Here is a 23,077-nt window from a genome sequence, read left to right as displayed (position 1 = left end):
GTACGCATGCGCCGTTCCCACGGGCTGAATTCTCAATCGAGCTATTTTGCATACGCGTACCATTGTCCTTTTAAGGGAGAAAAGGGCCGAGCGAAAAGCCTGGGAGAGAAAAGCAGAGGGGACGGTCTAGGCATTGTGACGTAGGCGACGTCGGGGACGACTGTAAAGACTGGGGGGGGGGGAGGAGCGTTCGAGCAATTGGCACGTAGCTTTGGGGCAAGGTTGGCGAGGTCGGTGGCCGCTGCTTTTGGGATATTATTTGTGAATGCTGCCCTTTGTGGTTTAATGCAAGAATTCCTTCAGGCGAGGAAAGCTGCTTCTGCAAAAAGGAAGTCTTCCATTTCCCCCGAATAGATAATACCTGTCATGGGGAGAGGAGACTGCTCTGGAAGCACCTGTTGAGCTTACTAGGCATTCCTGCCGCGCTTGGCGACTCAGTAGTGCTGGCTCCTGGAGAAAACCTGATTTATTTGTAGCAGGAAAAAAATCTAGCATTGGAAACTGGGGCTTGAAAAGCAGGGCGAAGCTCCTCCTTGGATGCTCTTATATAGGTAACGTTTTGGTGGGCAACCCTTTTTTTTAAATCTTGAATTGTAAGAAAATTTCCAAGCGTTGCATGGAAAAAGCTAGACGAATACGAACTTTTTTCTTGCTCTCATTGTTGGAAGCAAATCTAATTACACGTGCATGTACATACAATACTGTGCAAAAAGTTTTAGGCAGTTGTGCAAAAATGCTGTAAATTAAGAATGCTTTCAGAAATAGGAAGTGTTAATAAAAATAAGGATGAATTTCCTGACAGTTGGAACAATCAGGGGAACAACTTGCACTCCAGAAGTTGTGAATGCTCCAACACTGGAAGTTTTCAAGAAGAGATTGGACAACTATTTGTCTGAAATGGTATAGAATTTCCTGCCTAGGCAAGGGGTTGGACTAGAAGACCTCCAAGGTCCCTTCCAATTCTGTTATTATGTTAATAGTTTACTTTGATCAGTTAACAAAATGGAAAGTAAATGAACAAGAGAAATCAAAATCAAATCAATATTTGGTATGACCAACTACATTTTGAGTTGCATTTGCACAATTCAGAAGCTGTGTTTATGGTCCCCTGTGTTGTGTGAATCACCTAACAGTTCAGAAGGGTTTCCACATTGGGGACTTTTTCAAAGCTTGAATCTGGGGGCTTTGGCACTCAAAACAGATTTTTCAACCACTAGGTATGTTATATTCTGGGCATGGGCGCAAGGAACGGAGACAAGGCAGTGAACTTCAACTCTTTATTAACGATCAGGAACAGAGCAAAAACCCTGGGCAGCAGCAGCTCTTTTATAGGGCTGGCTGCTGTCCCATTAACCAATGACTTACGTTAAAACGTTTAAATTGTACCCAATGAGAGACGTTCCGCTAATAGCCAATCAGCTTGCTCCGTAAGGACCAATCCCAGCTCGCTATTCACGGGCCAATCAAAAGTGCAGGATTACGAGCCTGCTTTTCTAGCAAGGTTGTCAAGCTTTATTAAATATGTTTATGTTAGTTCATAACACCCCTCCCCCCTAGGTTCCGTTTGAGGGGTGTGGTGATATAATCGCGTAGATATGCAGGTCGTTTCACCTGCCTGTTTGATTTTCGCTGTTCCACCGGTTTCTGTCTGCAGTCTGATTCCGGTGGAGCGCTTCTACGGTTTTCTGGTACGGTTGGTTCCGTTTCGGTGCGGGAGGACTCGGCGCGGCTGCCATTGTTGTTATCCCAGTCTCCTAGGGTTACTTCCGGGTTCCGTGGGCTTGCCTCCCTCGTGGTATTTCCCCGCGGCGAGGCTACCCCGCTTCCTGATTCTTCTTCAGTTGGCACGCTTCTTTGGGTTGGTTGCTGGGTTTCCCTGATTACATCATCATCTATTTCGTTTTCGGCCCCCTCGATATCCCCTCCCCCCTCAGTTTGCGAATTAGGGGAGTCGCGGGAAATGGGTGGCAATCTGGATCGAAGCTGATCTATATGGCGTTTCCATACTCTCCCGTCATTAGTCTGTAGGCGGTAGGATCTGGGGCCGGTGGGTTGGGTAATGGTTGCAGGGACCCACAATGGGTCGCCGGAAAAGTTCTTAGCAAACACCAAGTCGCCTACCTTGAATTCGTGGCACTTCCCGCTAGACCCGAAGGGTTTTTCTGGTGAATAAGAAGGATGTAGACGGTCGAGGTGGGAGCGAAGTTCCCGCCCCATTAACAGTTCGGCAGGAGTTTTATTCGTGACGCTGTGTGGGGTGATGTGTTGAAGAAGCAGGATTCGGTTCAGCTTGTCGTCGATGTCCCCATAATCCATTTTTTGTAGTGTTTTTTTGACGAATTGGACCATTCGCTCCGCCCTTCCGTTGACCGCAGGGTGCGCCGGCGAGGTTAGCGCATGGCGGATGCCCCGGTCTGCTAGGTACTGTTCAAATGCCAGGGCAGTGAACTGGGGCCCGTTATCAGAAACTAAAACGTCTGGCAACCCATGCGTTGCGAATAATTTGTTCAGTTTGTTAATGACTGACTCAGTTGTGGTTGTCTTCATTTTATGTATTTCTAGCCAGTTGGAATAGGCATCCACTGTTAGTAGAAAAGTGTGTCCTTTGGTGGGTCCCGCAAAATCAATGTGGATGCGGGACCACGGACCCCGAGGGGTTTCCCACTCGGTTGGCGTCGCTTTAGGTGGGGCGTTGCTGACATCTTGGCACTTCCGACACGTAGTTACCCAGGCTTCGATCTGTTTGTCGATGCCCGGCCACCACGCGTAGCTCTGTGCGAGCGCCTTCATGCGCACGATGCCCGGATGTCCATCGTGCAGTACTTCTAAAACTGTCTGTTGTAGCCTCTCTGGGATGACGACTCTATCTCTCCAGAGAATGCAGCCCTTCTGAGAGAAAAGTTCTGTCTGCTGGTTTTTGAACGGCGCGAAGTTGTCGTGGAGTTGGTCGACTGGCCACCCTCGTTCGACCCAGCTGAGAACTCGTGCTAGGACAGGATCCCATTTTGTCTCAATGGCGATGTCTCTCGCCGTTAGCGGCGGCGAGTGCAGCATTTCAATTTGGAGCGTCGTGAGGGTTGGAGCTGGGTCGTCGACGGCTTCCGGAAGTGGGGAACGGCTTAAAGCGTCAGCGTGGGGAATGGCTTTCCCCGGGCGATGTTGCAGTAGATAATTGTAGGCAGCTAGGAACTCTGACCAGCGAGTCATTCTTTGCGATAATATATAGGGGGTTGGCTTGTCTCCCGCTAAAATACCAAGCAATGGCTTGTGATCCGTAATTATAGTAAATGCTCGTCCATACACGTATTCATGAAAACGCTTCACAGACGATACAACAGCAAGAGCCTCTTTATCGAGTTGGCTATAGTTCCTTTCGACCCTTGATAATGTTCGTGAGAAAAACGCAATAGGTGCTTCATTTCCGTTTGGTAATACATGACTTAAAACTGCTCCTACTCCAAACGGTGAAGCGTCGCATGTAATAGTCAAAGGTAAAGTCTCGTTATACTGCATCAATACAGCGTCGGAGGTTAGTAAGTCTTTCACTTGTCGGAAAGCGCATTCCTCTCGATGTCCCCAGACCCAGGTTGCTCTTTTGTCGAGAAGTCTGTGTAGGGGCTCAGCTACGGTCGCCTTCTGGGGCAAGAAGATGTTGTAAAAGTTAATGAGCCCCAGAAAGGCTTGGAGGTCTGTTCTATTCTTAGGTGTTGGGGCGTTTTTAATTGCTTTTAGCTTGTTATCAGAGGGATGGATTCCTTGACTATCGAGAAGGTATCCAAGGAATTCCACCCTCTCAGTACACAGTTGACATTTATTTTTTTTAACCTTCAGGCCGGCGTCTTTGAATTTCTGGAGAACCATTCTGAGACGCTTTTCTAAAACTTCTTTATTCGGGGCAGCAATTAAAACATCATCAAAATATGGCACGACTCCTTTTATGCCTTGTAAAAGTCTCTCCATCAGACTTTGAAAAATTCCCGGGGCTACGCTCACTCCGAATTGGAGTCTATTGCACTTAAAGGCGCCTCTGTGCGTAACGATAGTTTGTGCTTCCGCAGTTTCCGCATCTACGGGTAACTGTTGGTATGCCTGCGCTAAATCCAACTTTGCAAATATTTTCCCGCCACCCAGAGAGTGGAGAAGGTGTTGAACCACCGGCACCGGGTAAGCACTCTGCTGAAGTGCGTGGTTCAGGGTGGCCCGATAATCCCCACAAATTCTTAACGATCCATCTGGTTTGATGGGTGTTACTATTGGGGTTTCCCAACGGGCGTGGTCGGTTGGTTCTAAAACACCCTGGGCTATTAATTTATCGAGCTGCTCGTCGATCTTTGGTTTGAGTGCAAAAGGCACCCGACGAGGCTTAAGGCGGATGGGAGCTACTTCAGGATTAAGGCTAAACGATATTGGGGTCCCCTTGTACTTGCCTAGCTTTTCTGAAAAAACGTCCTGGAATTCTTGGACGAGAGACTCCTCCCAGTCTTCGTTTGCCGGGTCAGATGGAGCGGGTGGTATGGCACCACTGGACATATTGCCATTGTAGGTGCGCCTTCAGCCACGTGCTCTGTTTGTTGCGCTGTAAGTGTTCAGTCAGCTCTGATGTCTCCGCATCCCACCTTCGTCGCCAGTGTTATATTCTGGGCATGGGCGCAAGGAACGGAGACGAGGCAGTGAACGGTGAACTTCAACTCTTTATTAACGATCAGGAACAGAGCAAAAACCCTGGGCAGCAGCAGCTCTTTTATAGGGCTGGCTGCTGTCCCATTAACCAATGACTTACATTAAAACGTTTAAATTGTACCCAATGAGAGACGTTCCGCTAATAGCCAATCAGCTTGCTCCGTAAGGACCAATCCCAGCTCACTATTCACGGGCCAATCAAAAGTGCAGGATTACGAGCCTGCTTTTCTAGCAAGGTTGTCAAGCTTTATTAAATATGTTTATGTTAGTTCATAACAAGGTAAATTACTGAGTTCACACAATATACTAACTATGCCAGAGGTGGCTAACCTTTTGGGGCTCCTGTGCCAAAAATTGTGTGTGCACTTTCATGCTTGCGCTCACGTGCCAGCACCCAGAAGGCAATGCGTACGCCCCCCCATCACTTCCCCCCGCCCCTTACCTGCATTGTGCCTCCCAGCTGATTTTTGGCTTCTCAGAGGCTTGAGGAAAGCTTCTGCAGGCTTTGCAGGAAGAAAAATGGGCCTGTATTTCCGGAAACAGGAAGTGATGAAACGGGCCTATTTTTCGGCCTGCAAAGGCTTTCCTCAAGCCTCTGGGAGGCTGAAAAAGCCCTCAAACAGGCCGAAAATCATCTGGATAAAGCATGATTTACTAATCATCTGGGGTGCAAAGCCACCAATATGTTTATTCCACAAACCATGAGCACACAAACCATGATTTAGTTGAGTGAACTCAGCTCTGCCTAGCAATGACTATCACTGACTTCCTGTTGCCTATGTATTCTTCCTAATGTTAAATTAAATCCTTTCTAAATGGCTCCCAAATACAAGTGACAATGAGACTTTTCTGGTAACTCCTTTTTGATACTATGATTAGGAATTTTTTCATAGTTCCACTGGCCAAAGAATTCTGGTCTACAAGTCTCATTAGTTTAATCTAAATGTACATTAACAAACTGGACTTTTACATTTCATTTTTCTGCCTACTGCAGCAATGTTATGTGGCATCAATTTCCAGAAACAATTCTGGTACCTTTTAAAACACACAGCAGGAGAGAGGCTTTTATCTTTAAGTAAAACACGTTCAAATAAAGAAGTAAATAGAATTAAGGTCTGAGTAACTTAATGGAGCTGCAAGTTTGTTAAGAGCTGTTTATGCAATCATGCATAGCTGATTCAGGAAATATACATCAACTTCTTTGACTTGGATGGATTTTAAAAGTTCATTGATTTTAAGTCAACCCTTGATATACTTGAGAGAATTGGAAATGTGACATGCTTGTCTTTCAAACCCACTAATTCCCAATTCTGGCAATGTAGCTATGCAGAACAAATTGCTCTGCTTTAACTGTTAAGTGGTCTTCTGACTTTCAGTTTCCCCAAAGCAAATAGAGGCCACATCTGATTAAGTAAGCATTCCAGTTGCAGATTTATTTTCACATATGCTTCTCATTATTGTATTTCCTTTAATGTGTAATTTTCTTGTTTACAAACCAGAATTGCAGTAGCATCTTGAGTGACTAAGGAAATTGTACTGTAAGCCCGGGTAATAAATATACCATAGCCATATTTTGGCAGAAGATACCTAGCCACGCTGAAACTTTCTACATGTATAAAAAGGACAGCTGATGCCTTTCTCAGCGGAGGTTTGTTTTTTACATCCGTGTCAAGCTATAAACAATATTATGTGCATAAGTGGAGAACCTATATTAAAAGATGCATCTCCTTCTAAGCTGAGTTTGTTTTTGAGGCAATCAACTGGAACTCGTATTTAAAACAAAATCAACTGAGATGCTGTACTGTTCACAGAGGCACCACGTTAGTAAATCTTTCAATACGGCCATAGAAATGTGCTTTAAAATGCCATACAGCATTGAAACGGTGTTTTTATGTTTGTGTAAAGCTTGGTAACAATAAATTAGCACATAAGTAAGTGTAAGCAGGATTGTCTGTGTTTTCTGCTGAATTTAAGAGCCAGTTTGGTGTAGTGGTGAATGGTGCTGGCCTAGCAACCATGAGGCTTTAAGTTCTAGTTTTGCCTTAGGCATGAAAGCAGCTGGGTGACTTTGGGCCAGTCACACTCTTTCCGACACAACCTACCTCACAAGGTTATTGTCAGGAAAATAGGAGGAGGAAGGATGATTAGATAAGTTGGCTGCCTTAAGGTATTTATAAAATAACTAGCCCGATACCCGTGTTTTTCTGGTCAGGGTTAGTTTTTGGGGAGGAAAATAAGGGGGGAAAAATTCTGTCTCTGCCTACCAGCTTCCATCGGTATTCATCTGGCTAGCATCCTGTCAGTGTATGAGAGAGTTGAGGGCTGTTTGGAAACTGACACAGTATTTGCTGTGTGAGCAAGGAGACAGCAAGGAGCCTGTTCTGTACTAAAGCTGGTTGCTGCTGTGAAACTAAAACTGAAACTCCTCTGCTTGTGTTTTGCATTTGGAACAGATTTCAGGTGGCCAGGAGGAGTAGAACTCCTTAGCATCATAATGTGTTAATAATAATATAGGAAATACTAATGCTGTCATGGTCATTTTGAAAAATCCTTTCTTAGCGAGCACCTAGAAGCCAAGAGGAACATACGCGCCAAATTTCAAGTTTGTAGGCTTTACGGTTCTGGAGATTTTGTGATGATACATGAGTGGTATTTTGCTCATATATTTTATATATATTTGTATGTATGTATGTATGTATGTTTGTATGTATGTATGTATGTATATATGTATATGTATATAAAATATATGTGAGGTAAAAATCAAATATGCATTTTTGTCTGAATAGGCTTTTATATATGTTTTTAAAATTAGGCTACGCATGCTTGGGACTGCAGTAAATGTGTATGAACATTAATACATGTTTTTATATTAATTAGAAATTCCATCTTACATAAATGACTATCAACCAAAAGAAATATAATAAAATTCATAGAACAAACCAAAGTTCCAATCCTAGCACAAAAACCAAGGCAGGATCTTAATTAGGGCTTATTTTGGGGTAGGGCTTATATTGGTCACACATAAAAATCAAGCTAGGACTTACTTTCAAGGTAGGTTGTATTTTCAGCGAAACGATATTAAAGTTAGGTTTAAAATATAATTTTTAAAAAATCCTGACAATGTGCTTGTTCTCCATTGTCTCATCAATGTAATGTCAGATGATGTCTCTTCTAAGCATTAAGACGGGTCATTCCTGCAGAATGTCACCTTACCTATTTTATGAGGGCACAATCCCTACAAAACACCCATCAGTCACATGTCAGCTTTGAAATATGAGCTCATTCAAAGCTCTTCTGTGTTTATGGGCAAATGGATGCAAATGGCCTGTTTTATGAGCCGAAGCACAGCCATCAGCAACTGGAACTTGGCAAGGGATAAATTTGGAAAAATGAAAACAGAAAACATCCTTCAGAGATGGTAATTTAAATGGCAAACGGTAAAAGTGGATTAACACAACAATGGCTTGGTTCATGCATAATATGGTGGGCTGTGTGGATTGTGGCTGATCACAATTTTCAAATCCACCCATTTTATGTCTGTTGAAGCCCTATGGAATTGGTTTCAACAAACCAGTTTTAAACAGATTTTTATTACCTTTGTCAGAGTACATATGTACAATGAGATTGGCTGAGCCTCCCTTCGTGCACACAACCCCCCCCACACACACACAACTCACAGTGAGGACAGAAGTCCCTAACCCAAACCCAATGTTATTTATCCTATGACCTTGTTGCACAACGTGCCGGCCCTGCAAGCTTAACATAACATGGAAACTAGCCATGTTAAGTCTTTCATTAAAAAGATTGAAGTTAAAGACTAAATATTCTGCCTTCCTGCAGTAAATTTCAAGCTTTCAATAACTGTCTTATCCATTATTTAATTCTTCCAAAGTTAACAAGTCATTAGTAATTTCTGTATTATCGCTGTGTGGACTGTTCAAATGAATTGTACATATGTTGCATGACTTAATACCTCTTCATCAGATCAACAGCAAATAATCCAGAACAGGTTTTCTAGACAGTCTTCCTGTAATGTCACCAGAAGTTTATATATTAGGTTCTTTACTGGTTTTGATCTTGTGTATTGCCAAGGTAATGATATAAATATTTCAGAATTCCCAGAAAATACATTGATTATTTTTCTGGTTTCTTATTGTTGTTTTGTTTTGTAACAAATTGCACAGGACACATTTTGCTATTCTCACAGTTTTATTTGTAAAGACCATTGCATGAAAAGCTGCATTTCGTTTTAATCCAAACCCTGGAGAAAAACAAACCCGCTTCAGTCTGTGATATGTATGCTAAAGTGCTTGAAATAACAATACTTTTCAACCAATATTCATTTCCTGAATATTATCCAATCCTGATTAATCTCCTAATGTGAAAGATAAAATAGCAACATATTCCAAAGAAACAATGGTTGAGGAAAATGAAATATTTAGTAAGTACACCAGGTATTTTGTACATTTCAAGTTTAACACACAACATTTCCTTATGTGATAGACACTTGCTTGGGGAGGAAGGTGTATATCAATGAAATAACCACAAGCATATTCTTAAAACATATTCAGAAGAGACAATTAACAGCACAAACCCAAAATTCTTCACTCAGAGGTAAGTCTCATTTAACACAGTGAAACTTAGCTTTTGAGCAAATGGGTTGCAGTGGCAAAGTTTGCAATTAAAACAATTTCATTATGGTTACATATTAATCCACTTCTCAATTGTATTCTGTTTTCTCTGGTATTTTTTTTTAAACTATGCTAGCATAGCAATACTAGAAAAAACATAGCGTTCTTCCTTTTACTTTGTAAGTTAACAGAAAGCTTTGGTAATTTTAAATATTCAGCTTCTATAAACGAATAACCGGTTAACACTGATATGAATAGGATGTGCTAAATTTTAGAAAGCGTGATCTTCGCCATTTTGAGAAGTACATCTTCATGATTTCTGAATGTTTGACAGACCAAATCACTCGGGCCCAAGTGATCAGTGCTGCCTGTTTAAAGGAGGGGAAAAGTTGCACACTATAGGTAAGAAGTCACCAAAAACTGCACTCCTGAAGTCATCAAACAGACTAATCTATTAGAGCTCAATCCCATGCTTCAAAAATACCTCAAGGCTGTAATAATACTACATAGTTATACAGTACTTTATTGCCTAAAAAGAACATACTGTACATAATGTTCCTTGCACACCATTCATATGCTGTGAAACAAAACTATGTCAGGGAAGATAGTGAGCATGACATATGAGGGAAGATGTGACTTTCGAGCATAATGCATTTAACATTGTTTACATCCTGTCAGCAGGAAAGGATTTACAAACAAGACCCACGGATGCAAAAATGGGGCAGAAATCTGTTCAGCAATCTAGTTCGCTCCTGGTTCATCTGGAATGAATGGAGTCACCCAAGTAACATTAGCCTTTTTTTTTTAATGCCATACTATTGAAAACAAACCTTGGCATCCAGAAAAACAAAACATGTCATCTGTATTTTTGACAGCCTCAATTCCTTTTCTCCATCTGGATCCTTTCCTGCATCTGGGTCCAGATCCCCATTTTTGAGGCATTAAACAAAAGGCCATTAAACCAAAAGCTGAAATGGAGATTAAATAGAATCACAGTCCGAAGTCTGTCTCTTCGAGGTAAGGTGAGGGACTGGATACGAAATTACAATTATTCTCTGCTTATGGGAAGGTTGAAGCCAAGAGCTGAATTTTCAAAAGCTTAATTGTGAAAAGTACACACGTATCAAATAAGGAAAAATGACATAATACCCTTCTCATCAGCTTTAATTAGGATTGCATCTTAGCTCATTGGACAAATATGCCATGTCATAGACACACCTGCTCGGCATCAATATTACTCTACCTGGGGTTCCTTGTGGTATTTCAAGATCTTGTTTCCAATCACTGGGATAAAGTTCATAGTAAGGAATAATTGGACTCTTGCTTTCTTCCTGCGGAAGCTATGTGGAGATATTTTTTACACCTCCCGGTTGGATTTGAAGTTGCTGGCCTTCAAAAGCCAGTTTCACATTCCGCTTGTGAAATCCCCCTTGCGATGAATTTTATCCACTTGTATATGTCTCCCGGGGTAACCTGTGAATGCTAGGATTACATGGGAGAAATTACATTTCAGTCCATTTTCTGTGCTACCATTGCGTCTTCCCCAGTGACTATATGTTCCTTATCTTTGAATGGTGTGTTAAGGAGCAATGGAGAACTAGTTCCCAAACCACACAGGTACAGTAATGTAACTTACCGGCTTTCAACATTAAGTCTGTTCTGCTTAGAAAGCCATTTCTATATAAAAACCAGATGTGGGTGGGGTCTTATCTACAATTTTTGCAGCAAGGTTCTTGTTCATGCGAGGAATCTGAGCAGAAATATGAGCACACCATCAAATGGGAAAGTCGTCCAATATAATAAGCAATGTGCGAACTTTTCGAGATACAGGAGAGGAGAGGGAATAGACACAGGTTTATGAGCTGAGCTGCATACGTTGCTTAAATGCATTATGATTTGGTTTTGGGTTGTCATTACATGCCAGTGAGTTGGGGGCTAAATGGTAGTTAATTTAGGGTATTTTTATTACTCTTACTGTGGTTTGGAATGTTAATAAGCCTGCATGGTATGGTTTTTTTCCTGGCTTATTCCTGGTTTGTTTTTATCCAAATCAATCGGCACAGTGCAAGAACAGCAAAATAAACAAACCAGGTAAAATAAGCCTGTTTTGCACTTCTGCAAGGCTAATTCAAACTCAATACAACAAACGGGGTTTAGAATGAAGCATGGCTTATTGCAGTCTTTATCCAAAATTATTTGAAGGAACTCTACCTAAATTGCTGATGGCAAAGCATCACATTTCTTCCAAGTTTTCTTTCTACTCTTTTAGGAAAGTAATATGGAAGAAGCATTGTGAGCCTAAAATGAGCAAAGGGAGGAAATTGAAAATATAATTAACAATCACAATTATAATACTGTTTTTCTTCCATTGTTATCATCTCCAGTGGCAAAATTTCTAAAACATCTTCCTGTTCGTGGTACAAGGATTGCTCAGGGTTAAAAAAAAACCCGATTCCTTGAGCTGACGGACAAGATCCATCAGGAAGATGAAGAATCTCTATGTCCTGGAGATGATTCAGTGCACAGACAAAAAAAAAGTTTGAATCTACAGTAAATGGCATAACAAGAGATCAACATATACGAGGAAGCGGCAAACAACATAGACTCACGCAAGAGGTTCAGCAGTGGCTACCTTTGCAACACAACCTCCTTACCCCCCACTACATTTGTACAATATTTACAACATGAAGTGGTTCCCCCCCCCTTATGCGCAAGTAATACTTCCTCCCTTCCCCTACAAAGTTATTTTAAGCTACATTCCCCTCACCCCTGGCTCTAGAACACTGATTCTAAGAAAAAAAAATTAGCATTTCTAAAGGAAGACAGCCTATTTACACACAGTCAACACATGAAAATACTCTTTTGTACAAAACCTCTCATTTGAAAACTATGATACTATAGCTGAGCTCCTTTGCAGCGTTGGGGCAGAGTAAAAATACGAGGCATGTGCAAGTCTTGTCACAGCCACTTCCCATTTACCAACAAGCCGATCTACACACAGAGCGGGATAGGATCACCAACACAATTGCATTTTTACAGATTTCTGCCCATGCGGTATGTTTCGTTTGCCAAGGAAAGGAGAGAAAGTGTGAGAGGGAGAGACAAAAATTGTTCTGCAAGGTTACACATCCACCCCTTTGATGAGTGACCCTTCCAAGACAATGTTGAAGTCCTGCAGTGCCTGTAAGACTCGGATAAGGGAGTTGACCATCATGCGATCGCGCAGAAGAGCGTTTTCTTCATACATCCGACTAAGCAGAGGACATTCCGCCAGTAACGGAATCCACTGGGCAAGCAAATGGTCCCTGTAGAGAAAAGTATCACCAAGTTGTATCAGGTGTGACTATATTGTTGGCATAAGATGGAAAATGGATTTAAATTAAACAAAAATAAAATAAAATTAAAATAAATCCTGACTGCCAGGCTACATCTAAAGTAGTTAGAAACATGATTAAAGACTGGATGCCAAGAAGCCATAGGAGGATTTTGTAATGCATTCAGGGAATCAATTTTGTTCTGTTTTATTCTGTTTTTGCTAATAACATATTAATGAATTGCCTGAAAACCTAGGGATAGGCTGAAATGCATATGGCTTACCAGTAAATGCTATTTTTGTGTTATTTATTCATCTTTTTTTTTTTTTTTTTTGCATTTTGATAATACAGGGAAGGAAAAGAGCAGCTGCTGCTATCATCCTTTCAAGGTAGATCATTCTAGGGATACAACTTTATGTAGGTCAGGACTACTTCTAGTGTAAATTAGGGGTGTGAAACTCAAGGCCTGTGAGCCGAATCAGGGGCTTAGATCTGGCCCGTGGAGCTGCCCTGGAAACAGGGAAGGATCAGCCTGGAGTGCCTTCTGCCAGTGAAAACAGAACTTGGGAGCTCCGTTTTTTCTGGCAGAGGGTTGCAGGAGGCCATTGCAGCCGAAACTGGAGCCTGGGAGCCTGTTTTCACTGGCAGAGCCCCTGACAGGACTGATGTTGAGCTGCCCACGCTCCCCCCCCCCGATCAAACACAATCCTGATGTGGCCCTCAGTGAAATCGAGCTTGATACCCCTGGTGTAAATCTTTAGTAACAGAAACTTGCAAGTGTAAAATGTGTTTCCCCCTCCCTCCCTTTCTCTTTGTGGGAATTAAGGAGGGTCATATCTGAGACATTTACTCAGATTACATTCCTGCCCCACGCTCAGTTCTCCTTTATCTGACATTGTCTTTGTGGTGCCTCTGCTCTCTGCATTCATCACACACTCATCTATTAGTATCCTGCCTTTATTATTTTTTTCAAATAACTCAAGATGGCAAACATATGCAACACACCTTCTTCCTCTTGTTTTCTCCATAACAGCCACCATGAGGTTGGCTGGGCTAAGAGTGATTGGTCCAAAGTCACCTAGCTGGCTTTCACAGCTAAGACAGGACTTGAACTCACGGTCTTCAACTTCCTAGCCTCAACCACTGGACCAAACTGGCTCTCTATCTTCTGCTCATCTCTATCATCTGGTCACAGTGGCAAGAAATATTTTTTTCCAACCAGTATACTGAACTCTTAGTTCTCTCAAGGAAATAAAGGGCATTTGACCGTTTCTGTCTATCTGGATAGGACACCTGGATTTTTTCCCCTCCTTGGAAGAACAGGTATTCATGGACCCAAGACTATTTTTCGCACATGGGATGGTTATGTTTTTGAAGGTAAATCTATTTTTCCTAATGAGGTCTAAATATGCTAGAATGATACCTTAAGACAACAAAATACATCACTGATTTTATATTAAATACAATAATTATTTCTGACAACCCTTAAAGTAACAAAGTAAATGATATTTTTTAGAAAAGAGGTTAGATACAGATTATAATTTGAAAAATCAAATGAAAAAGCCTATTTAAAAAAAAAAACACCCTGCTTTCAAAATCCTAATTTAAAGGATGCCATAGAGGTCCTAGGCAAGTCACCACTTATCACAATTGTGACATTGGCTTGTACTTCTTCCAACAGAAGAATTAGTCTTACAAAAAATAGCAGATTGCGCAGAAATGGCTACACTCACACTAAAAATGAAGGAAAAAGAAGAATCTGATTATTACTCAATTTGGCATGGTTAGAAAATAGAGATAAGGACTGAAAAAAGATTATATAGGAGAATTCCTAAGAGAGTGATACATAGATATGTAGATATGTAAAATAGATAAAAGGTAGATATTAATAATAAATATAAGTAAAGATAACAATTATTTGACAATTGTGACATTGGCTTGTACTAAGAAAATCATATATTTCTTTGAAAGATTCACAATCTGCTTTTCTTCCAGGAATATAAGGTGGCTTCGTAGCACGCCCTCCTCCAACCTGACACCATTATACTCATTACTCTATGAGTAAATGAACTGAGAGATAATAGAACAGAACAGAATAACAGAGTTGGAAGAGACCTCGGAGGTCTTCTAGTCCAACCTCCTGTTCAGGCAGGAAACCCTATACCATTTGAGACAAATGGTTCTACAGTCTATTCTTTAAAACTTCCAGTGTTGGAGCATTCACAACTTCTGGAGGCAATGATGAACAGATCATGAACGGATAATGGTTTTGGTCAGCTACCAAGGCTGAGAATTTTGGCCTCCATCGTTCAACACCATTCCACGGTGCATAGCATTCCAAAACGCTTTTATGTTTTAAGTCTCTACATACCGCGTTCCAAAGCAAACAAGAATTTGGAATTTGCCATCCTTCCCTATGTTCCGCGGAGCAGTATTGATGGCACTGACGTAGTGGCAAAAGGTTTTGCGAGAGGATTTTTGAAGAAGGACATTGTCTTCATTGTCTTCAATCTGGTCAGTCATCTCGAAATAGGCAACAGCTTTTTCTGAACATGGACAAAAGAGAGAATGAAGTCACCAAACACAGAACAGTGTCTTAGTCAGTGAATTTGCTATTTTATCCAGGAAAGTCACTTGATTAAAAAAAATAGTGTTCCAATAGAGTCCCTGCCTCTTGCCTTTCTGATTTTTTTCAATTACTCAACACATTTAGGAATGAATTGAAGGCACACGGTATATTTCCACTGAACTCAGTGGCGCTTCCTTCTGACCCTTCACCCAACTCAAAAATTTTGGAGATTAATATAAGGCCCTTGAGTTTATTTTCAGATAAAATGCATTTGGATTTTCACAAGGCATTCAACAAAAGCTTTTCTTGGTAAAAGTAGGCTGCGCTAAACAGCATGTAGGTAGTCCTTGACTGACGACCACAACTGAGCCCCAAATTTCTGTTGTTAAGTAAAACATCTGGGTTTTTTCCCCAAATTTTGTTCTATTGTACTTTACTAATTTATTTGATTCTTTTTGTTAGTTTTTATTATTTTTTATTTATATTTTTTGTTTTAAATATGGTTTTACATTGTGTAAGCCGCCTCGAGTCACCATGGGCGAATAGGCGGCAATATAAATCAAATAAATAAATGAATTTTGCCCCATTTTGCTACCTTTCTTGCCACAGTTGTTAAGTGAATCACTGCAGTTGATATCTTAGCAACCTGGTTGTTAAGTGAATCTGGCCTCCCCATTGACTTCGCTTGTCAAAGGTCACAAAAGTGGATCACATGTCCCTGGAACCCAGCAACGGTCATAAATAGGAGTCAGTTGCCAAGTGTCTGAATTTTGGTCAGGTGACCTTGGGGATGCTCCAAAGATTGTGACGGTGAAAAACAGTCATAGGTTACTTTTTCCAATGCCGTTGTCACTTTGAACAGTCACTAAATGAACTATTGTAAGTCGAGGACTACCTGTACTATAAAAAATGGAAGTACTGCACCCAATTCAAAGAGATGATTGCAATATATGTTAGCTGTGCAATTATGTAGCTGAGCACAGTTCCGTTTTAAGCGTTACCTCGAATGTCTAGCTAGCAAGCCAGCATTAAGACAAGACTTTATTTGTGCCAATTATCACTTTGCAAATGCTTATTAAGTAAGGAAAAGTTAGAGTAAATTTTTTGCAGTTAGGTATGGAGTGAATGTTATGAATGACAGCAAAGTCAGTGCTAGAGCCACAGCTAATTTAGGTCCATAAATGCATTCCTAACATATTAAGACACTGTAGCCATGGATTTAGAGCTAATTGCTACCCTTAAGGCGTCTACTGCAGACATAATCTCTGCATTCTCTGACTTGACACTGGAACTGTAAATTAAGAATCACTCTGCAAAGGCAGACCTGTTGAAACAAAGGGAAGCTATGGCACAGGATATATTAGCGATTTGGAGAGATTCTGGCTACAATATGGGGAACAGTTAAACCATTTGTCTCCATCATTACTCTCTTTCAGTCTCAGTGTTTGTAGTGGGGGAAGAAACCCCAGCCAGAGCAGTCCCCCAAAAAACAACTGGATTAGCTCAGAAATAGCTCATTTTGACTATTCTAAAATCAACTAAGATCAGAGAGTTCCAAGGACCCCATAGTTTAATCCTGAGTTACAGTCTCTTCTAACAAAACTGCTTTCATTCCCACCTTTAAAAGCCCCATTACTCCAAAAAAAAAAAAGGTTTCAGACATCACCAACATTTGGGTGGGAAGGCTGGATGGGTGGGTGGGGGGAGCCCCCAATAAGGTTCTAGAATTGAAGGTGGTGGTCTCTGAATTAAGAACTAAACCAGAGGTCTCCAAACTTGGCAACTTTAAGACTTGTGGACTTCAACTCCCAGAATTCCTCAGCCAGCAAAGGTGCCAAGTTTGGGGACCCTTGATCGAAACTGTGGTTGCCTTATTTAATGACCATAATTCAGCCTGGAATTTTGGACATTAAGTTGTTGTGGTCCTTAATGAATCATTGCAGGAGCTGACTTGATTTTGCAATTGTTTTTACTATGATGCTAAAGCGAATCATCCTGGCCATTAAGTGAACAATATAATGGTTAAACAAATCCATTCTCCCGGATCAGCGTTCTTTTTTTCCAGAAATGTGCGAAACCAGCAAAAAAAGAATTAAAAACTGTGGTCACATGACCGCAGGATACTGCAACCACTTGTAATCTGAGCCAGTGCTTGAAAAGCAATCACATGATCGCGTCGGTGTGGTTGGGGTGACTGTTGTAGTAACTTCGTAAGTGAATTTTTTGGGATTGGTCATACCTTTGAATGCCCATCAAGGGTCCAGTTGTTAAGTGAGGACTACCTGTAATTCATACCAAACAACAACCAGCCAAACCTTCCACATTTTAGCACAGCTGCTGACTAACAGTAGGCTTGCCTTAGCTCAGGGGTGTCAAACTGGATTTCTTTGAGGGCTGGATCAGCATTGTAGTTCTCCTCTTTGGGCCGGGCCAGTGGGGATGGAAAGGGGAGACGGGATGGCGCCTCTTGCAGCACTTTGCTGGCCAAGCAGGGTGCAGGAGGCCATTCAGGCCAAAAATGGGCTGTGCGGGGGCTGCGTGGGTTCCCCCATGCCCTGTTTTGGCCAGCAATGTGCTTCAGGAGGCTGTCCAGGCTGACAACAGGCCGCATCTCCTCCCATGCCCCATTTTGGCTGCCAGAGGCACCGCAGGCCAATCCTTTACTATTTCCAGGCTGGCCCCATGGGCCACATTTAATTACCCGGATCTGGCCCACGGAACTTGAGTTTGACACCCCTGCCCTAGCTATTTTCAGCAATAAGCACCACTTACTCCAATGGATCTCTACTACCCAGAGCCCAACTGAACTAAAGAAGCAGTACATTACCTATGAAGTCCCAAATGAAGACGTTCTTGTGGAAGATACGTGCGGACTTGAAACCATGGTGGAAAACCTGCTCCAATGCCATCACCAGGCCATTTTCCCCACACAGAAGAACGGTAAGGCTTCCCCGCTACAGAAGGAGGAAAAAAAAAAATCTTGTTCAGAAATTTACAGAAATATTGATAGAGTTTTGCTGCAACTGGAATAACGCATTGCTGAACTGCAAGGTAGCATCTCTTCATTTTCGCCTATTCAGGAGAGGCAACTAAGCAAAAGAAAGCATGCATTTACAGGAAAAAAGGGGGCGGGGAGTGAAAGGCTCAAAATATACATTCTGCCCCAGGAATATCTAACACCAATCAGAAATGCTGTGTTAGCACTTTCTTCTGAACCTTTATTTTCACAGGCTCATGAAAACAGAATAGTGATAAGCTTCTATAGATTTTCACATACAGTATTCATATTCTTAATTTGGTACATTTCCAATTATAGACCATTCTTTTGCCCATTTAACCATTTTATATATAACTTTAAAATATTTTTTGTGATGCAGGGGATATAAAGAAGGCCCCAGAACAAGCAAGGGTTTATGCCTGTTTTCATTCTGAAGTGTAGAGCAGGGTCCCCAACCGCCGGTCCATGCGGACGTGCCGGACCGGGCCGCGGAACAAGCCTTACCGGGCCGCTGGTTGCTGGGCGCCGCCATCTTTTGGGAAAGCTCACCGAAGCGCTGTTTCGCCATAAAAAGATGGCGGGCGCTTAGCGCTTCGGTGAGCTTTTCCGGTAGAAAGCCATTTCTACCCGAAAAAGCTCACCAGAGCAGCGCGCCATCTTTTATTTCAGCGCTTCCGGTGACGCCACCGGAAGCGCTGTTTCGTCATAAAAAGATGGCGGCGCCCAGTTGACGCTGCCGGGCCGCGGCGCCCAGCTGATGTCGGAACCGGGCAGCGCGTCCGAAAAGGTTGGGGATCCCTGGTAGAGTGTTCTCCAAGAATGTCATTCCTTGGTGCACAGGATTGAGGAGATATGCCAGGGAGGCTTAAATGTCACTGTGTAATTCTCCAAACATTTGTTTTCTAAAGAAGATGTAGAAGAGAGGTAGGTAATTTTTTCCCCAAGGGCAATTATTGCTGGGATGATCTGGGGTAACATTACCTTTCTGGTATCTTAAAGACTAGCAAATTTATTACAGCAAGGTAAAATTGCAGGGCCTGCAATTGTGGTAATCACAGCACTCCAAAAGAGTGACTATAGAGAAGAGTCCAAAAAGTCAAGAAGGTAACTTAACAGCACAACAGACACAAAAGTTGTCCCTTTTTGTGGTTTGCTCCCATCTCGAGCTTTTTAACCAATGTTGTGGACATCCTGTTGGGTAATATTTTATTTAACCGAATGAGGTATGTGATGTGTTTGTGTGTGTAAATAAAAACAGGGCTTTAGTTGCATGAACACAATTGTCATCTTAAGTGTTTTGATCACCCTCCCCTGATGTTTCTGAAAAACAAAAACTGTTTGCAAGATGGCACAACCCTTGTTTTAAAATGCTAGTTCACATTTCATTGAGAATGGAAAGTGCTTGCACCAGAGTATATATATCTTCCATTGGTTTAAGGGCCCCTATAACAAAGTGTCCAAAACTTGTACCAAAGTTTGTAGTTGTTTAGGGACTCTAAGTGGCATTGTGATTGTTTTGAAGCTCCTCATAATGCATAAAGTAGCTGGGGCTGAAACAATAGGAAGATTTGTGCACCTTGGAGTTGTTGAAGCAAATTTCATACTTTCAGCCAGCCAGTTTCAGACATATAAAAGTGTAGGTATGCTATATGCATGGAGTTGTCTAATTTACGCTGCAGGATCACTGTTATTTAACAAAGATCTAATAAGATATTAATAAAATGAGGTAAAGGACTTCATGATTTGTGAGGACGATGAATCTGATGTGATATAAAATAAATATCATTCTGCCCACCTGTACAACATTTCACCAACCATTAAAGTTATTTGCTAACGTGCCCTATTACATCAAATGTTTAAGAGACTACCTCTTTTTCAGGCTTATGGAAATGTTTCACAATATTGTTCACAGCTTCCCCTATGCCTTCTTGGATTTGACCTGCATTAGGTTCTGAAAGAAATAAAACAGTAAGTAATTTATTCATTAGACTTATATGTCTCCAAGGACCAAACCGTGATGCATATAGTATTCTCTCTTCCAATGTTACTTCTACAACAAATCTGTGATTTAGTTGACAGGGAGGGAAGTCACCAAGTGACTGACCAAAAATCATCTCAATAATTTCCAGGGTTGACTTGAACCAAATTTCAAATCAGGGTCTCACTGTTCTAGTTCAATAATTTACCAGAGCGCTGCACTGTCTTTGTCTCTCAGATATACACTTTCAATTTTGCTGAGAAGTGACTTTAAATTTAGCACTTCAAGCACAGCAGCCAGGAGATTTTGAAAGATGGCATAGGCAGGGTCCACTATTATGAGATGCAGTGCCAGCCAACCATACTGTAGGTTTTAATGGAGGGCAAGTGACAAACCCTTGTCAGGATATCATGGCCCAAAATATCACTTATGGCCTTGCAGCCAATGTCTGGCTTGAGGGTAGAATGAAAGGCAGGGGGTCTGCATCATGCATATTACATTGTTTTTTTCATTATTACTGTTAAATAGTAGGCACCTACACAGACAACTTGGACAACTGTAAAATATGCACTGTATTTATGGAGTGCAAGATAATCAATAGCCACCAATCGTGACATCTGTCATCACAGAGTTGAGTGCCTGAATGTCAGTTGTTTGGAAACAACAATAAGTAGGACAGCGTTACAGCTGTGAGGCTTGTGAGCTTCTCAAAGAAATATAATTGCTTCAGGTAGCCTTTCTTTGCTTGCTTACTTGCTTGCTTACTTGCTTTTTTTAAAATGGTACTTGATTTTTAAAAAAAATCAATGCTTTTATATTCACCATAACATTAAAAATAACAAAAATGTGTATTTCAGAAATTGGGACTAGACCAACCTAAGAAAATTTTGGTCCATTAGAACTAATTTTATATTAAAGCAGGGATGCTTGTTTGAAAAATCTCACTTCCTAAATATCATCAGATTCTGGCTGCAATGTATGAGATGTCACTGAAGAATTAAAATATCAAGAGCAGGGAAGTGTTGAAAACACCTGGACTAAAAGCTCAGTGAAGCTTAAAAGTCTGGTAGAGTAACAGGATTCTTAATTAATAGAAGCTTGGCCTGACTCAGCCAAGATCCTTATGTATCTACTACATGTGGGAAAAGTTAATACGTGTAACACCAAGTCTACTAAAATTCTAAAGATTTATCTCTCTTTGGCAACAGATTTCCCCCAATAACTGCCTTGTATGCCTAATATCAATGCAAGAAGCTATTACTGAAGGTAGCTACTCGTACTTATATTCTTCCCGGTGAGGGAAGTGATGCTCAATTTTCGGGCCATAGTTGGGGATTTTTGTTGAGGTGGAGTCCGGCACTGTTTCCCCAAATCTTCTTCGGATGATGATGGTAATAACTCTCCAATGAGTATCCGTTCCAAGCTTCCATCGTCAACACCTTTTCCCAACCATCTTCCACAAGGGAACCTGAAGGCAGAAAGGAAGATGCAGTTGAGTTCTGTGTTCTTGCCAAGACAGGATTAATTGCACAGCATCTTGCACACAAGTGTTGCATATCACATTCTCAGTTTCTGGTCAGCCCAGAAGTTTGAGATCACTGCAGAATCAATATATATCTTAGCCATGAAGACTCCTACAGCCAGAAGGGAGAAGTTATTTGCAGTATCAACTCTTCTGCACATTAACTGATTTCCTAGAATTGTTTGAATATTGTATACATAGATAAATGGTGCTTTATGGTATAATGGGACATGGAATTCGGCTGGATTTTGGCTAAGCAACATAGAAACTGAAGTGTTTTTCTAGCTATGTTGTGCTTCCTGAGAATGCTCACTCTTCCCCACCCACCCAAAGCACAATGTTCCTACAAAGATAAAACTTTTTTAAAAAAATCCAGAGCAGAGAATGCTTTTAAACTTTTATAGCTGTAATATAATCAAGAAAAACAAAATACAAATGTTTGTACAGCATGTAAATCTGATTTATAGAGCTCAATTTCCTTGTCTGATTTGGTCTAGCTCGGTTCAACTTTTGACTTTCTATTAGCAGATGAATGCTTGGTGGTGGTGGTTTTGCCTTTTTTGGATCTGTTGTTAAGAAAAGGACATCTTTCTACTTGAAAACTTGCAGATTTCTTATAAAGCACTGCCAGACTGGACAAATAATTATTTTCTCTTTGAACAATTAGAATCTACTTTGAGATTACAATCTGGCGAACATTAAAACCACTCAATAAAAACTTTTAAATTTTGCTTTAAACAATGGTCACATTTTCAGGGCCACCGTAACTTCAAAAGGTCACTAAATATATGGCTGTAAGTTGAGGACTACCTATACATGAAAATAGTCCTATCCAGTTATGCTGACACTGCAAGGACATGAACATGAAGTTGAATCTGTGGTGGCCATTTAGAAATGATTTGTGTTTTCCGTGCTTACTTGTAGGTGTGCCCAGTGATTTCATTCCTGACCATGACACAATCCACGAGCCACTTGGCTAACAGTCCAGAATTGTCATGTCCTATCTGAACTGTGGTTAGCTTTCCCAGGTTTTGACACTGTAAAAGAAAAGGAGGGGGGAAAAAAAAGGAGGGGGAACATTTATATCCTAATTGTGCTTCTTGTATACAGAGTAGGCAAAAATCACCCCTCCCCTGCTTTTTTTTTTTTTTTTTGCTTAAAAAAAAAAGGTTGGGTTGATGAAGCTTGAATGTATATTACAAATGAATGGTCTGAGAGAACAAAGCAATTGTGGTCTTATTCACATATGTATCCATTGTTTGATGACTGTATGGATTGCTGAAATCCAATGAGTCAGACAGAAGTTTGTTTCAGCAAATGTCACTTCCAGCACAAAGCAGTTAATTCATACAAAGAGCCATTCGCCATCCAGGAGAATAAACAAA

The 23,077-nt window shown here is 41.2% G+C and overlaps 1 protein-coding gene across 4 annotated transcripts in view; it reads right to left on the bottom strand.

Annotated features, from left to right (window-relative positions):
- Positions 1-8,870: 8,870 nt before the first annotated feature.
- The window catches only part of DENND5B (DENN domain containing 5B), a 115,661-nt gene continuing 101,454 nt past the window's right edge, over positions 8,871-23,077 (bottom strand). For all 4 annotated transcript variants that reach the window (XM_026695098.2, XM_026695096.2, XM_087968519.1 and 1 more), the window contains 6 exons: positions 22,611-22,729; positions 21,451-21,638; positions 20,061-20,143; positions 18,022-18,148; positions 14,997-15,171; positions 8,871-12,616 (listed from right to left, as the gene is read on the bottom strand). In XM_026695098.2, the coding sequence (XP_026550883.2) occupies positions 12,433-12,616; positions 14,997-15,171; positions 18,022-18,148; positions 20,061-20,143; positions 21,451-21,638; positions 22,611-22,729 (876 nt within the window). In that variant the 3' untranslated portion in view covers positions 8,871-12,432. The remainder of the gene's footprint in view (positions 12,617-14,996; positions 15,172-18,021; positions 18,149-20,060; positions 20,144-21,450; positions 21,639-22,610; positions 22,730-23,077) is intronic.

This window comes from Notechis scutatus, chromosome 6 (genome assembly GCF_049901735.1).
Source record: "Notechis scutatus isolate UNSWTSFEM ecotype Mainland chromosome 6, rNotScu1.2, whole genome shotgun sequence".
NCBI lineage: Eukaryota > Metazoa > Chordata > Lepidosauria > Squamata > Elapidae > Notechis > Notechis scutatus.
Note: the sequence above shows the minus strand (reverse complement) of the source record. Positions and strands in the feature narration are given on the sequence as shown.